The 16,667-nt window shown below is 43.8% G+C and overlaps 1 protein-coding gene across 1 annotated transcript in view; it reads left to right on the plus strand.

The window, feature by feature from the left end:
- The window catches only part of MTHFD1L (methylenetetrahydrofolate dehydrogenase (NADP+ dependent) 1 like), a 181,569-nt gene that overhangs the window by 22,024 nt on the left and 142,878 nt on the right, over positions 1-16,667 (plus strand). The window contains exons 8-10 of the mRNA XM_070376862.1: positions 9,751-9,862; positions 15,999-16,087; positions 16,366-16,463. Of these exons, the coding sequence (XP_070232963.1) occupies positions 9,751-9,862; positions 15,999-16,087; positions 16,366-16,463 (299 nt within the window). The remainder of the gene's footprint in view (positions 1-9,750; positions 9,863-15,998; positions 16,088-16,365; positions 16,464-16,667) is intronic.

Genomic DNA, 16,667 nt, shown 5'->3' on the forward strand with positions numbered 1-16,667 from the left:
GACAATTAAGAATAAGTTTTCTGCTTCGTTCTGGAGCATCACTCTTGGGCTTTGAGATGCATTCTGCATTTACATGGTGGGAGGAGAGGAATGTCTGGGCATTGGTCCAGATTAGCCACACTCTACAGAGCATCAGCTGTTGGTAAGCTAAAGCATTGGGTGTGAAATTTTTGGTTTGAGCTAAGGAGTTGCCCTCCTTCCTGCACCCAGATGCAGGCCCTTTACTCAGCTCCTCAGGACCCTGGAGTGGAATGACACCCTGATGTAGGAGGGGACAGCCATCTGCCCCGTGAGAATTGGCCTACATTTAGAGATGTCCTCTTTCTCACCCCAGGAGTTCACCCTGATGCCAGAAGGAAATGTTCTGTATTGAGTATTTGTGAGGCAGAGTGGTTCCTCTCTCCAGGATAGGGAGGCTGGCTGGCACCTCAGGGCTGTGCTCTCCACCCTCCACACACACACACACACACACACACACACACACACACACACCCCATACGCTCCACTGGCTGAAAAGCCTCTTTTGACACAGCTGGAGGAGGATGGCAAAACGGCCTCCAGCTGCAATGAATCGGGTCAGTCCCAGCTGTGTGCATAAGAAATAACCCAGAAAGAAGAGAGCCGTTTTACTTTGTTTTTCTCAGAGGATCTTGTTTCTCCTTCTGAGCACAGAGATTGTCAAAACTAGCACTAACAGTAAAGGAAAAGACATAGGTCTTTCACACTTGAAGGATCAAAGTAGGCCAAGCTTTTTGAGCTAAAGTTAAATTATCAGAATCATTTTCCACTTTGAATTCAGTACATTGCATGCCTTACAAAAGGCTTTAAAAAGTGAATTTGGAAATTCTAAATATATGTGTATTATACATAGGAGAGCTTGTAAAAATACTCTTTTCCCAAGATTGGTGGGGAAATGTTAGCTTTTAAACTGGACTAGATTAGCGATTTACATGAGTGCTTTTTCTTTTTTCTATACTTTTTTTTTAATACAACTTTTAATACATTTGTCTTAAACCACGTAGGAAATTACAACTGTAGTTTCAAACCAAAAATACAAGAATACTGACTTTTCTGGAAATCTGTATTTCCTCACACAGCTCGGAGTTAACTAACTAGTGTCTTTCCACCTCTTGTAGAGCAGGTCTAAAGGCAATGAACTCCTTCTGTTTTTAATATACAAATGTATTAAATTTTCCCTCTTTTTTTGGCTACGCTGCATGGCATGTGGGATCTTAATTCCCCAACTGGAAATGTAACCCCTGCTCCCTGTGGTGGACTTGGAACCACTGGATCACCCTAACCCCTCTTTTTTTTTTTTGAAGTTCAGGTTTGCTGGATATAGAATTCTCAGTTGACAGATCTTTTTTTCTTCCAGCACTTTAAACCAGTAACATATGGTAATGGCAGCAAGGACATGGAATAATTTTGAGTTAGGGGTTACAGTGAACCAGGATTGTCCTTCACTCGAGTTACCTTGTTGATTCTGCAGCCGTCCTATGAGGCTGGACTCTCACTCTTCCCATATCACAGATAGGAAACCGAGGCTCAGAGAAGCAGAGAGACTGAGCAAATATATATATATAATTTTAAATCATTAGCGGTGGCAGTATAATTTTTAGCCATTATCTCATGTCAGCTCTTATTCCAGATAGTCCCAAAACCCAATCTTTAAAAGGACCTTCCAAGTTTAATGTTTATTTAAATACCCCACAGCATAAGGGAACTTCATTTCCCAACCAGCAATCAGACCTGTGTGCCCTCTGCTTTGGAAGTATAGAGTCTTAACCACTGGACCACCAGAGAAATTTCCTAATGTCTGATAATCTGTGAAACCCCAAAGTATCCAACAGCTTGGGCTGGGCAACATCAGAGGGACCAAGGTCCAAGACATTTGACTTGGGTTAGGTTCAACATTTTTTTATCCCCACTCTTACTAATCCCACAGATAGCTTCCTAAGAAAAAGAAGCCATTTCTTCCCTGAGCTTTAAGCTTGTCACCACCCTTGCAGGCTCGCTCTCCAGGAGGGATGTGTCTACCCTTTCGAGAGGGGAGGGTGGGGGCCACCCTGGTCAGGTGTATGGATTCACACTCCAGCCTTATTGATGTGAGTCCCTCCCCTGACTCTAGCCCTGTGTAATGGGTGAGTGGAGGAGATACCACTGACCCCAGGGTGGCACAGATCTTGTGCCAAGTAAATACTGAGGCTATTGAGTAACGTGTGATGAAGTGACCTAGATAATGTAGGCCCCTGAATTTCTGTGTTCACTATTAATGGATTGAAAAACACCTTTGGATGTCAGCTCCCTTTCTTCTCACTCTTGCTTCTGTCTGATCATTGCGTTACTTATTAACACCAGAGAAGACAGTGAATAGAACTTTTGAAAAGCCCCCAAATTAGGCCATTTATATTTAGCAGTGTTGAGAAAAGGATCAGTGGGAGAATCTATTGAAACTTGGCATAAGATCCGGAGGGGGCATATAAAGTCTCAGATGGTTCAAGGCATGTGTTGCATAAAAGGACAAGGGCTCCAGGCTGTGTCTCTGCAGGGAACAGGCCAGTGGCATCACCTCCTGTCTGCCTGTGGATCATCCTTGCTTGCCTGTCCACACCATCAGCAGAGCCTGGCTCCATCTTTCACTCTTTCAGCATAAATGCTTCCTAAGGGTGTAGAATTAGAATACTCCAATGGGTAGGTCTTTGCATAGTCTATGAGTCTTGCCAAGTGGCCCTAGTGGTAAAGAACCCTCCTGCCAGTGCAGGAGATTTAAGAGACTTGGGTTCTTTCCCTGGGTTGGGAAGATCCCCTGGAGGAGGACATGGCAACCCACTCCAGTATTCTTGCCTGGAGAATCCCATGGACAGAGGAGCCCCAAGGGCCACAGTCCATAGAGTTGCAGAGTCAGACATAACTGAAGCGACTTAGCACACACGCACGCAGTTAGTCTGTAATGATAGAACACCTTATGTTTGTGTACAGATTTCATTTTTCAAAGCCTTTTCATGTATTTTCTTATTAGCGTTACACCCTGAAAATAAGGTGTTTTGTGCAGTGCCTTGACCCTGGTCATCGATGACAAGAGCACAGCCTGAACTTGAATCCAGGTCTTGAAACCACCCCCCCCCCGCCCCCCCGCCCCGTTGGCTCTTCCCTCTGCACCTCAGTTCCTCTCTAAGTGCAGTTTCTTCACTTCTCAGAGGAGGCAGCTGAGGCCAGAGAGTTACTCCAGGGAAGTGGCATGCAGGAATCTGTTAATGTGCATCCCAAGGTTCAGAATCAGAAAGCGCAAGTGTGGCAGGAAATGCAGTGCTGAATTACCCACTGTCAGTTCGCATTAACAACGCAGAATAAGCATAGATCACAAGGCTCTTCTGCCTCTGAAGCGAGGCTCACTTCCTGTGGATCTGGGAACCATAACTTGAGCTCTTACACATTTTTGTGCTATATGCTTCTGTGTCTCTATCATATCAGATTATCTCTCATCACAAATACACACACACAGGTGTGAGCACACACTCTCTCTTTCTCAGCCTTTTTTGTGTCCCAGATGAGAGAAAAGACAGTTAATCCCTCTTCGAGTTTACTTGATTCTCACATAAATTATGATGGATGATAAAAGGAAAACGCAACCTCAAATCCAGTAATGGACATACTTTGACATTCATCCAGAAAAATTCCCTTTCTCACACCTAGGAAGAAATAAAACTAAAAAGTAAGGCTGAGGAATAAGGCTTTTTAGTTTTATTTCTTCCTAGGGTATGAGAAAGGGAATTTTTCTGGATGAATCCTTCAAAAAGTATGTCCATTACTGGATTTGAGGTTGCGTTTTCCTTTTACCATCCATCGTAATTTATGTGAGAATCAAGTAAACTCGAAGAGGGATTAACTGTCTTTTCTATCATTTGGGACACAACTGACTGTCTTTGATACTCTCTTCTCATATGTTGAACAGTAAGTATGTTAAATGATAAGGTAAGACATGAATTTTTGAGAAAAAGGAAGGTTATTTATTAACCCTTTGGGGTTTGACCCGAGGGTCGGGAAGATCCCCTGGAGGAGGAAATGGCAACCCACTACAGTGTTCTTGCCAGGGAAATCCCACGGACAGATGGACAGAGGAGCCTGGCAGGCTACAGTCCCTGGGGTTGCAAAGGGTCGGACATGACTGAGCCCTCAAGCACACCACTGCTCACTGGCTCAGTGAAATCTCCATAGGGAGGGAACACACTGGACTCAGAGGGCAGATTTTGCCCAAGCATGGTTGCCTATGCCCACTTCTATAATAAAGTCACTGAAGGGTTCCTAATGGCTTTTGGCTTGCTTAGCCATTGGATATCATTTGGAACTGGTTGACAACACCCTTTCCCCTGAGGCTGCTTGAGACAACCCAGTGCTCCTCCCCTGACTCCTGGGTCAGGAAGACCAGACATGGCCAGAGTCATGTCATTTCTTCCTCTTCCTTTGTCATTTAAGATGAGTTCTGAGGGATGCCTTAGACACCTTTTTCTTCCCGTTCTTTCCCTCGGAGATCTTATCCAAGCCTCAGCGTTTAACTACATCTCTGATGCTGGTGAATCCTACCCTGCTTCCCCATCCTCCGTTCCTTTCTTGGTTCCAGGCATCCAGCTTCCTACAGAGGTGTCCTCTGCCTGCTGCCTGTACCATGCTTTCCCTCTCAGCTCCCCCAGCCCTTCTCAATCCAGCCTCCAGCATCATCGTCCTAAAACACAGTGGATGCAGCAGGGGCAGCCAGGGTAGCCCAGCCTGACAGCTGCTTATCTGTTGTCAAGAAAAGGCCAGCAAATTCAAGAATTCGGCCTTTATTGAAAGAAAGTGACTTTTTATAAAAAGGAAAAACACCTCACTCTCGTTAGGACTTTGCCGTGAGACAGCCATGGGGCCTCCAGGCTGTCATCACAGAGCACTGTGAAGGCTCTTGTGCAGAACATGATGTGATCTATAAAGCCTCTCAACCAGCTCGCACTAACCTCAGTGTCCCAGTTCATTGAAAGTGAAAGAACAAGGGCCAGATCACCTCCCACCCTCCCTCCCTGGGACCCCTTGCTCCCTGGGGACCCCACCCTGTGCTTAACTGTGACAGCTGCCAGGCCGTTGCATGCGCCGGTTTTTTAAGTATTTTACCAACTGTATGGTCAAAATACATAGAAATAGAGTGTTTCTTTTCCGTAGTTCAGTGGTTTGTCCTGTCCCTTCATCAGGAAGATCCTAGCTCTCAAATCTTGTAGTCTTGGATCTTTATTTTCTGATGCTCAGCAACCTCAGTGTCTGCCCCAAGTGGAGTACCCAAGTGGAGACGGCAGGTGAATGAGTCCATTCACTGAAGAATTCTGGGTCTCTTTCATTCTCTCCAGTCAGTGTAAATTCAGAAGCATGTCGTTGGCTGGAGAGAGCACCAGCTGATTTTTTCAAAAGTGATGTTCTTAATTTTGAACTTTGTTTTCAGAACTCTGTCCATAACATTTGAAGGATGTAGAAGCAGGTTTGTTAGGTCTCAGGTAGTTCAATCATGATTCTTCTTTTAAAACCTATCCCAGCTTTCTGTATGCATACAAACCCCATACCTGAGGTTCATATATGCCCTTATAAAATCGTTGATAGCAGAAGATAAACTCCTCTCTTCTGGCCAGGAATGTGCGGCTGTCTTTCCCGTAGTTTCCATTTTAAAAATGCATTTCCTTTGCTAAGTACAAAACTATGATGTTCCTTATAACATTGGAGAAGGAAATGGCAACCCACTCCAGTGTTCTTGCCTGGAGAATCCCAGGGACAGGAGAGCCTGGTGGGCTGCCGTCTATGAGGTTGCACAGAGTCAGACACAACTGAAGCGACTCAGCAGCAGCAGCATAACATTTCGAGTCCTCTCTCTCCTATCCGTCCTCTATCTCCCCCTCCATATTCTGAGACTTCTCATCCCTACTTCTACCCCCCCGAAAAGAAAACCTTCAAGAAAAATAGTTTTCATGGTATCTAAACCCTCCAGCATTCCCACGTGCTCCACACTAAATGCCTGCATATCTGTATCTGGCGATGGTTTTAACATTTGGTCTTCCGCCTGGGGAGTGGGCGGTACACTCTAAGCTGCTTCCACTCAGGCCTCAGCAGAGAAGGCAATATTTTGTTATGAGTAAAGTTTCAAGCCAGGCTTTGGCTGAGGTCCTTCCCATTAGGGAGGAAGAAAGTAGAAACAGCCAGTGAGATGATAATTCTCCTTGAATTGTAGCTCATTAAAAAAACCTTGCCTGGGCCTCTGTGGCTTATTTATTGATTTAAGCATCTAGCACTTTTCCTTTCCAGAAAAAATTAGCATCTCCATTGCAATCATGACTGTGGGAGGAGATTTTTGTCTTTTCTCTGGGGATTGACTGTCCTCCAGTTGCTTATTCGCACAGCCCACTTTCGAGTTGAGTCTAGGTACACAGTTAAGGGGTCGGCATGAGATGTCTGAGATTTATGGGTAATGAAAAGAACAGGTTGTACCGAAGATACCACGTGTAGGAAACTAAGCACTCTTAGGGGACTCAAGTGAACCTGTGATCCTTGCTTTTTCCAAAATGAGCATTGCAGTCGTGTCCATATTAACTTCTTTCCTGTAGATAGTTTAACATGTTCTGTGTTGGCCACTGTTGAACGTGGAAATGGCATTTCTTGTCTGCTGATCACTTACAACAGGTGTTAAACAATTTGCGTTACTCTCGAGTCGTACTGTGGTTGACTGTCTGCAGTGGTAAAGGGACTCATATATTTTCTTGCTGCTGCTTAGTCGCTCAGTTGTGTCCAACTCTCTGCGGCCCTGTGGACTGTAGTCCGCCAGGCTTCTTTGTCCATGAAATTTTCCAAGCAAGTATATTGGAGCAGGTTGTCATTTCCTACTCCAGGGGACCTTCCTGATCCAGGGATCAAACCTGGGTCTCTTGTATCTCCTACATTGGCAAGCAGATTCTTTACCACTAGTGCCACCTAGGGATCCCATACGTTTTCTTATCAGACATTTAAAATCCTCTTTCCATAAGGACACATTTTTCTCCTAAAAATAAAAGCACCTACAAGTCTAGCCGCTTTTCAGCTCCATCTGTTGAGAACCCACGTGACCATAACACACTCAGTTCAGTTCACTTGCTCAGTCATGTCTGACTCTTTGCAACCCCATGGACTGTAACGCGAGGCTTCCCTGTCCATCACCAACTCCCGGAGCTTGCTCAAACTCATGTCCATCAAGTCGATGATGCCACCTAACTATCTCATCCTCTGTTGTTTCCTTCTCCTCCTGCCTTCAATCTTTCCCAGCGTCAGGGTCTTTTCTAATGAGTCAGTTCTTTGCATCAGGTGGCCAAAGTATTGGAGCTTCAGCTTCAGCATCAGTCCTTCCAATGAATATGGGTTTGATCTCCTTGCTGATAATATTGAGTGTAAACCTCTTAATTTGTGTTTACACTGTTGTAGTTTTTCCAGTAGGGACCTCTTTTTGAATGTGGTTAATACTGACTCATTGCTGTGCCTTAATAAAGGGTAATGCTGAAAAACAGTGAGCACCTTAAAAACTGAAAAGCATTTGGGCTCCTTCATGGTACTCAGTCAATTGCTGTGCCCTATTTGCATGATTGGGCTTCCCCGATGGCTCAGTGAGTAAAGAATCTGCCTACAATGCAGGAGATGGGAGATGCGGGTTCAACTCCTGGGTCAGGAAGATCCCCTGGAGAAAGAAATGGCAACCCTCTCCCGTATTCTTGCCAGAAAAACCCCATGGACAGAGGAGTCTGGCGGGCTACCGTCAGTGGGGTCACAGAGTCAGACAGAGCTGAGCAACTAAGCATGAGCACGATTTGCATGATCGGATTGACCAGTGTTTCCGGGATGTTAATTTGTAAGGATTGGCTTTGTTGGCTCTTGACAAGATGTGTGTTTAAATTTTCACCCTGCTTCTTTATCAAGGGAGCTCAGAGCTGCTCTAGATCTTGGCTATTTTGTTTGCAAGATTCCTGAGACTCTAGCTGAGGCAGCCTCTTGCCCAGTGTTACACAGTCCTCAGCCGAGTCTGTAATGCTGTTTGGGCACTGAAGCACTGTGACACTGGCCTGGTCCTGCCTGGTGCTCTCAGCAATCCGCATGTCCAGGCTGAAAGCGGATGAGGACTCCTGCAGCCGGCTCACTTCCTGGGCCTTTGGATGGATATGTGAGGGTAGTGGCAGTGGGGGTGTTTTTGTGTTTTGCCTTCCGTTCTGTCTGTTTGATTCTGAAGAGTCTGCCGTCAGTTGCAGGGCGTTGAAGTCTGGCAAAAGCAATGATGGAAGGGTTGTCAAGTACTGGAAAGTGGAGGGCAGTCAGTCTCCCTCTTTCTGCCTCAGCAGTATTGAATCCAAGGCTGGGCCACTGGGAAGACGGGATATACCACTGAGATTCTTGCACTCCTCAGTCTCAGTTTACTTGTCAATTAAATGGGCATAATGACACTCACCGGAGAAGGCAATGGCACCCCACTCCCGTACTCTTGCCTGGAAACTCCCATGGACAGAGGAGCCTGGTGGGCTGCAGTCCATGGGGTTGCTAAGGGTCGGACACGACTGAGCGACTTCACTTTCACTTTTCACTTTCTTCCATTGGAGAAGGAAATGGCAACCCACTCAAGTGTTCTTGCCTGGAGAATCCCAGGGATGGCGGAGCCTGGTGGGCTGCCGTCTATGGGGTCGCACAGAGTCGGACACAACTGAAGCGGCTTAGCAGCAGCAGCAGCAGCAATGACACTCACCGCATGTATTTAAGAGCTGACATGCTTAATTGTCACTATTTTCCCTGCGGGTCTGGGATTCCTTCCACTCAGTCCTTCCACATATGGGTCCAGTTTGAAGTCATCAGGTGCTTACTTGGTACGGGAATAGGTAGTCATTCTTTTGTTGACGCCAGAGTTAACGTTTCACCCTTCTTCAGAACTGTCCTACCAGACATGTTCCTCCAGCGCTGTGTTATCAAAATACAAATAGGGCAGACATGTCTTTTGTAGAAGGGGTTGCATTCCAACCTTTTTCTTTAAGAAAACAAAACAAAGCCAAACAGTTCGACAAGACACTATAACCAGGACCTAAAGGAAAATGAGATATTTTTTTTTCTAGACCAGCTCTATCTCTGTCCTAAGTCAGGATGCTGCCTGTGTTACCCTGCGCCGAGTACCATCTCCTCCTCCCAGCAGTGCCCTCCCTGTTTCCTTGACTTCAGCCTTTTTCTCAGTATTCCAGTTAGTGGTGAAAATGTGACAGTGCTAAAAATACACACAGTATTTATGCTGGGGCTTCCCTGGTGGCTCAGTGGTGAAAGAATCTATTTGCAATGCGGGAGACACAGGTTTGATCCCTGGGTCAGGAAGATCCTCCAGAGAAATGAATGGCAGCCTACTTCAGTATTCATGCCTGGAGAATCCCATGGACCAAGAAGCCTGGTGGGCTATACTCCATGGGGTTGCAAAAAGTTGAACACGACTTAAGCAACTCAGCATGCAGTTTATATGCTGGAGTGACTACCTGGAAGAAATTTTTAAAGCTTCCTTTCCAGGGTATGATAATCACGTTCAGTTTGCACTTAGTTCGTTTGTTAGTAAAGTGATTCTGTCAGTACATCAGTGAGGAGCTGACAATCTGAAACTGCGATTGTCATCTGCTACATGGAAGGCATTTGATGCTGATCGTCACATCTTTATGCTACAGTTAAAAACACGTGTGGTATTTCTTTTTTTCTTTCTAGCTACAGGAGGCTGATATTGTGATCTTGGGCTCACCCAAGCCAGAAGAGATCCCCCTTTCTTGGATTCAACCGGGAACTACTGTTTTCAACTGTTCGCATGACTTTCTCTCAGGTAAATGGCTTCAGATTGGTGCCAGGCCACAATCAAAACAGGCGAGATTGCTATGAGCAAGGTTAACCTTATTCGGAAAGAGTATGTTCCTGAAATGGTGGTCACTGTCAACACAGGAACACAGTTAAGGTGACCGCCTTTTCAGTTACTTATGTTGGAACCATGTTGTCGGGCAAAGAGCAACCAAGATGCCAGTTGCAGTAGCAGCCACCTCCCCGCCTCCCCCCATTGAAATGTCCCTTGCTGTCCTCTAGCATCGAGCAGACAAGTCAGTTGTGACCTACAGCAGGCAGTTAGTACATGTGTGAGGTAAACTAGGAATAGTATTTCTCACAGTCTTTCTAAAACAGCAGAATGCTTTCTCCTAAAGCAATCTTAGGTGGATTTCAACACATAAAAGTAGATGAAAACACAGCTGCCAGAGGGAGGGGAATGGAGACCAGCTCCCCTGTGTTCATAATTTACCTTTGCAGTGACCCCTCAAGCACTTCTTGGAGCCCCAGAGTCAATTCAGAATGCTGGGAAAGTCACCCTTAGAAACAGAAGAGGTCCTGGGATGGGTGTCAGTATTTGATGGTATTTGCTCAGGGATCCAGGAACATCCTGGATCACATCAGGTCACTCTCAGGGTAGCTGAAGCTGTGTCAGGGCCAGGACGCCCACCCAGGGGGCCAGGAGGAGCTGATCCAGCCGGCTGACCTTTTTCTTTTTCACAGAAAGACACTCAGGCTGTGAGAGCTTTGGACCACACCCAGCCCACCCTCTCAAGTCCCATGACCTGTGTATGCAAGAGACAATGGCAGAGGAAGACAGAACCTTCCTTCCTTGTTGCCTGTGGCTCCCAATTTCAACATGGGGTGGGAATGCGGGGCTGTACTGATCTGTCCAAGAGGATGGTGTTTTTTTTTCTTTTCCCCCAAAGCTGGTCAAAACTTGAACCAAAAGGAGTAGGAGTCTCTACTAGTACAGGCGTTCTAGACCTTGAAGCTTAGGTAGCCTCGCAACACAGTGATATAAAGAATAGTATCAAGGAGAAAATAAATAGAACTTCGGATTCAGTCACCTTGGGATGACCATTTTACATTTTTCCACCAAAAAAGCGTTAAACTTAATAGAAAAGAAAGGAATATGCTAAAAGTTTTACTGAAATTCATTTAACTATTTCTTCAAAAAGAGAAATAATGCACCTTCCTCTTTAGGAAATGTAACTCCTCCCAGAATTGACCAATCAGATTAAAAGCCCCTTGAAGCTGAAGGACACAAGGTGGTTTGGGGTGTTTTGAAGGGAAGATGCTCAGGAATTTTTCAGAATGCTCATGTACTCAGCTCACAAACACACACATGAATGAAGCAATTAGAGGTACAGTATAATATGGAATGGAATTAATGGCTTTTTTTAATAAATAGAAAGCATGCTCAATTCTTTACTCAATTCTTTGAAATATATGTAGTTTGTGGATGTAACTTTTTTTTCCTGAAAAGAAAAAAATGCTTGGTCCATCCACAGCGTACGTGCACTGTTTTGGAAGGCAGCTCTGCTCACCACTGTACCAGCAATGCCATGCCCGGTTTTAATTTGCTCAGAATCCTAGTGGGATCAGGAAAGTCAGTTATGACTTTATTGTTATTTTTTTAAGGCATGCTTCCCTGCTACAGTGTTTACTTGCTGTTTTTTATTAGAGTTTTTGTGTTTAGGGTGATTTTGGCACAACCCTGGTTGGAGATAGGAGAGTTGACTTCAGTGTTCTTTTGGAATCCTGTGAGCCCTACAATTACATGAAGGTTGGCGTATGTTTTACAGTTGAAATGGTGCCCTATTTTTAATGTGTTTCTTTTTTTTTTTAAGACCATTATTTTTTTTAAGGTATTTTAAAAACATTAAATTTTGGTGTAACAATTCTCTTTAGGGGAAAAAAAAAAGATTCTGTATGTAGACAGATTGCAGTTTATTTTTAGTTTATCTGGTCCAATAGTAGAACTTTTATTGATTTTGAGTGCTCAGAATATTAGCTGACACATTGGAAGGGCTTAGTAAATACTGTGTTGAATGAGTGACTAAAAATGGATTCAGAATTATCCTATGGTTACAGTTTTAAGTTAGTTTCAGATAGAAAGACATTTCCTTAAACTTGTTCTCCGCTAAAAAAAACAGGGCTGACGAGGCAGAGGCAAAGATGGAAAAAACACTATGCTGATTAAACGGATGAACGTTTTCCAGTCAGCACTATTTATAATAGCATTTCATTTCTCAGTAGTCAGAAGTTTTTGTTTTAACAACTTTGATTAGTATGAGAATTTAATCTCTGAATAAATTGAAGAAAGGCTTTTTCCCTCTTTTATATATAATTTTCCACTTGAAGCAAGCAAAGACCTTTCTCAAACATTATTAAAGAGAAAGTTGCTTTTATTTCAACTTAAGAGGAAAAGAATGTTTAATATACTTATGATTGGATGAAGGCAGGGCTTTATAATGAAATTTTCCTGGTCATCTTAATGGTACAGGGTTCCCCTTACCCCCCTTGTAAAAATAGATGGGATGGGGTGATTTATGATGAGGTAATTCTATAGGGGCATTTTATTGAATACGTAATCCCCAGAGAGATTTTCATGATGGCTGATAGCCCAGAGGCAGTGCTTGGAAAACAATTACACCTAACTTGTTGGATTGGGTCCCTCTTCTGTGGCATGAGTCTCATGTTTAGATTGAAAACAGGGCCATAGCAGGGTTCAGTTGTCTAGGTACAAGAATTTTATTTTCTAAAACATTATTTCAAATGAAAGAAATGGGCTCTGATTTTGTAATGCTCTGCATGCTAAAGGTCAAAATTCATCCTCAGCAAAAACCACTGTGTACCTAATATTCAGACTTAGTTTCTGATGTACCAAATGAGATAAAGGAGATACTAGTCTGGGGCCCAGAGAAGAGTGTCAAAATAGAAACTTAATGGGTCAGAGTAGTTCAGAGAGAGCATCATTTGAAGCAAACGTGATTCTATAGAGTGGAGTCAGGGGGCTACATCCCAGGACTCAGGCTAATTAGAGTTGCTGAGAGTCCCAGGGTGGTCTCAAAGCAGCTCCTATTTGAAAAGAGACCTTCTGATTTCCAAGGAAACTATTATAACACCTTAGCCTTAAATTTTCTCATTGTAGCAAGTTTGGTTACTGTAAGAAAAATGGTAAGTGAAAGGCCATCTTTTAAAGGGATTCACTGACTTGTCCCTGGAGGAAGGAGCTGTGAGTTAATGGGGAGTGTTAGTGGGAAATGAAAAGAGCCATTTGGTTTGAGAGCCCTGCTCGACTTACGAGTGTGGACAGCCCTCCGGGTGGGGCCTGGCCTCAACATAGGCAGCGGGGGTGGTGAGGTAATGATTTCCTTTTTTGGGTCTCCAAGAAATTTATTAACCGTGTATTCTAGATTCCCTGAGTTACCATCTTAATTGCTTCAGTTTCTCCAGATTCAGAACTGTCCATTCCATTTTAAGATTGCACTGATTCCTGCTACAAAAGCAGCCCACTGGTTATGATAGAAAAGGTTGGAAGTATACCATAGGAAAGAAAAAAATAGCTTCTGACTCAGTCAACTTGAGATATCCATCTTAGATTTTTTCCCATTTAAAAATTATACTTCATTTTATTGGCTGGAATATAGTAGAAGGAAAAGCAAATAATACACTAAAGCATTACTAAAATTCAGATGACTTTCTTTAAAATGAGAAATGTTGGTTCCTACAAGAGTCTTCTAAAGTTTGAGATATATGTGTCTTTTGTGTTGTCTTTTAAGCTCTTACTTGATTTTAGCTGCGTTCTATTGTATGCTGCTGCTCCTGCTAAGTCGCTTCAGTCGTGTCCGACTCTGTGCGACCCCATAAACGGCAGTCCACCAGGCTCCCCCATCCCTGGGATTCTCCGGGCAAGAACACTGGAGTGGGTTGCCATTTCCTTCTCCATATTGTATGCTAGACAGTAGCTAAGAGTGTGAAATTGTGCACTGTGTAATTCTATAGGTGAAGTAATCTTCATTCACATGGGTATTCCTAATTAGACTCCTGGAACATCCATTTATAAATTGAATGCAACTTTTTCTTATTTCCCCATCATTTAAAGGTAGAGGTAAGAATGAGGGAAGCATATTTCTTTTCCACAGGGGTTGGATAAGACCTTTAGATCAGATCTCTAGTGGTTCCAACAAAACAGGTCTTTCTCATTCTCTAGACTCTTGGCTTTTGCCTAAATATGATGTATAAAACTGAAGTGTTGCTAATCTCTTTAAACAATACATGAGGGATATGATTTTATAACACCCTTAATACATTTGACAAGAGAACATCACAAACACTTACGTGTTATGTGCTCTTTCTTGCAAAGGACTGTCAGGAAAATGGATAAATTTAAAAGTAGAGTGGTTGTCTCTTCCTTCAAAAAGCTTACTGTTAACAGCATAGGCTAAAGCATTTTTACACGTCTGTTTACATTTCACAAACTTCCTGTCTGTTTACATTTCACAAACTAAGTGCCAACCACAGTAGAATTCTTATAAAATGCTTCTCTGTATTTTGAAATCCAGGCAATCCTCAAACTTAATATCCTAAAATATAATGTCTCAGTTTTTTTAAAAACATTTTATTTGGTTGCAGCACTTGGGATCTTTAGTTGGGGCACATGAACTCTTGGTTATGGCATACAGGATCTACTTCCTGACCAGGGATTGAACCTGGGCCCCCTGCATTGGGAGCACAGAGTCTTAGCCACTGGATCATTGAAGGAAATCCTCATTTCTCAGCTTTGATGGAGAATCGGCTCTGTCTTTTTTTATGTTTGTTTTTAATAATTTCATTTGTTTATTTCCTTTGGACTGTGCTGGGTCTTTGTTGCTGTGCAGGCTTCCCTCTAATTGCAGCAAGTGGGGCTACTCTGTAGCTGCAAAGAGCGAGCGCCTCACTGTGGTGGCTTCCGTTGTTGCAGAGTGCGGGCTCTAGGGCGCATGGGCTGCAGCAGTTGTGGTTCCAGGGCTCTGGAGCACAGGCTCAGTTGTGGCAAATGGGTTTAGTTGCTTCACACACAGCGTGTGGGATCTTCTGGGACTACGGATCGAACCTGTGTCTCCTGCACTTGGCACATAGATTCTTTACCTCTGAGCCCGGCTCTGTCACTTTTAGGACAAGGATTTTACAAAGCCTGATCTGTCACACAGCACTTTACCTGGGCTTATTCTATAGGCATTTATATCTTCCTTTTCGTTCTTGACCAACCTAGATAGTATATTAAAAAGCAGAGACATTACTTTGCCAACAAAGGTCCATCTAGTCAAGGCTATGGTTTTTCCCGTGGTCATGTATGGATGTGAGAGTTGGACTGTGAAGAAAGCTGAGCGCCAAAGAATTGATGCTTTTGAACTGTGGTGCTGGAGAAGACTCTTGAGAGTCCCTTGCACTGCAAGGAGATCCAACCAGTCCATTCTGAAGGAGATCAGCCCTGGAATTTCTTTGGAAGGAATGATGCTGAAGCTGAAACTCCAGTACTTTGGCCACCTCATGCAAAGAGTTGACTCATTGGAAAAGACTCTGATGCTGGGAGGGATTGGGGGCAGGAGGAGAAGGGGATGACAGAGGATGAGACGGCTGGATGGCATCACCGACTTGATGCATATGAGTTTGAGTAAACTCCGGGAGTTGGTGATGGACAGGGAGGCCTGGCGTGCTGCAATTCATGGGGTCTCAAAGAGTCGGGCACGACTGAGCGACTGAACTGAACTGAATCATACATGGAATTGCTTTGACTTTAGATGTATTGTTTAAATATACATATAATATGCCAGGCACTTTACATACCATATCACATTCAGTTCTCACAAAACTCTGTAAGGTTGAACAACATTAATTAACGAGCCCAAAGTCACAATTGCCAGTAAGAGGTAGAGGCAAGATTTTAATCCAGTCAAACTCTAAATCTGTGGCCCAATTGGGAGCCCCAAGGCTGTGCCAGGGCCCAGCTGCTGACCTACTACCTGTAGCTGTGCCATGACACGCTCACTTCCTTGGTTGAAAATGAGAACGTCATTCATCATCCTGGCATTTTACAGGGAAAAAACAGTAGGCTACAAATGACGTTATGCTGAAAGTCTTTTTTCTTTCCCCAGGGAAGGCTGCATGCATTTCTTCTGGCGTCCATGGTATTAGTCCCATCGCCGAAGATGTGAGTCTCCTTGCTGCTGCTCTGCGGATTCAGGTTTGTCTGACCCAGTTATTTGAGAATTTTTGAGTTAATGAATACAAAGTTTTTAAAATAGTACTTGGATCTCACATTTTCTTTTTTTAAGAAAAACCTACACATTTAATTACATGTGAGTAAAATTACTCCCTGAGGCCCACTTGGATTATTTTGCAACTTTTGTTCCTTTCCATGACACAGTATCCCTGAATGATGCTTGGTATTTTCATAGTGTAGATACGTAAGCCATCAGCTTTTACTTGTCTAACACCCTTTCCTTCCTACCCCTATTAAAGAACATGGTCAGCAGCGGAAGGAGATGGCTCCGTGAGCAGCAGCACCGCAGATGGAGACTTCACTGCTTGAAACTTCAGCCTCTGTCCCCTGTACCAAGGTATTTGTTTATACTGACATCAGCTCACCTTAGATACCCAAAGTTATCCATTGGATGGGGGCAAAACTCACGGTCTTACGGCTTTGATGGTAGATAGCGTTCTCTAATCAAATTGCTGCACTGTTTTTTCTGTCCTTTAATTCCTCCAAAATTAAATAATAGTGAGCATGTTTACCATAGTCTATCAATTCTAAGATGTAGATT

The sequence above is a fragment of the Bos mutus genome, chromosome 9 (genome assembly GCF_027580195.1).
Source record: "Bos mutus isolate GX-2022 chromosome 9, NWIPB_WYAK_1.1, whole genome shotgun sequence".
NCBI lineage: Eukaryota > Metazoa > Chordata > Mammalia > Artiodactyla > Bovidae > Bos > Bos mutus.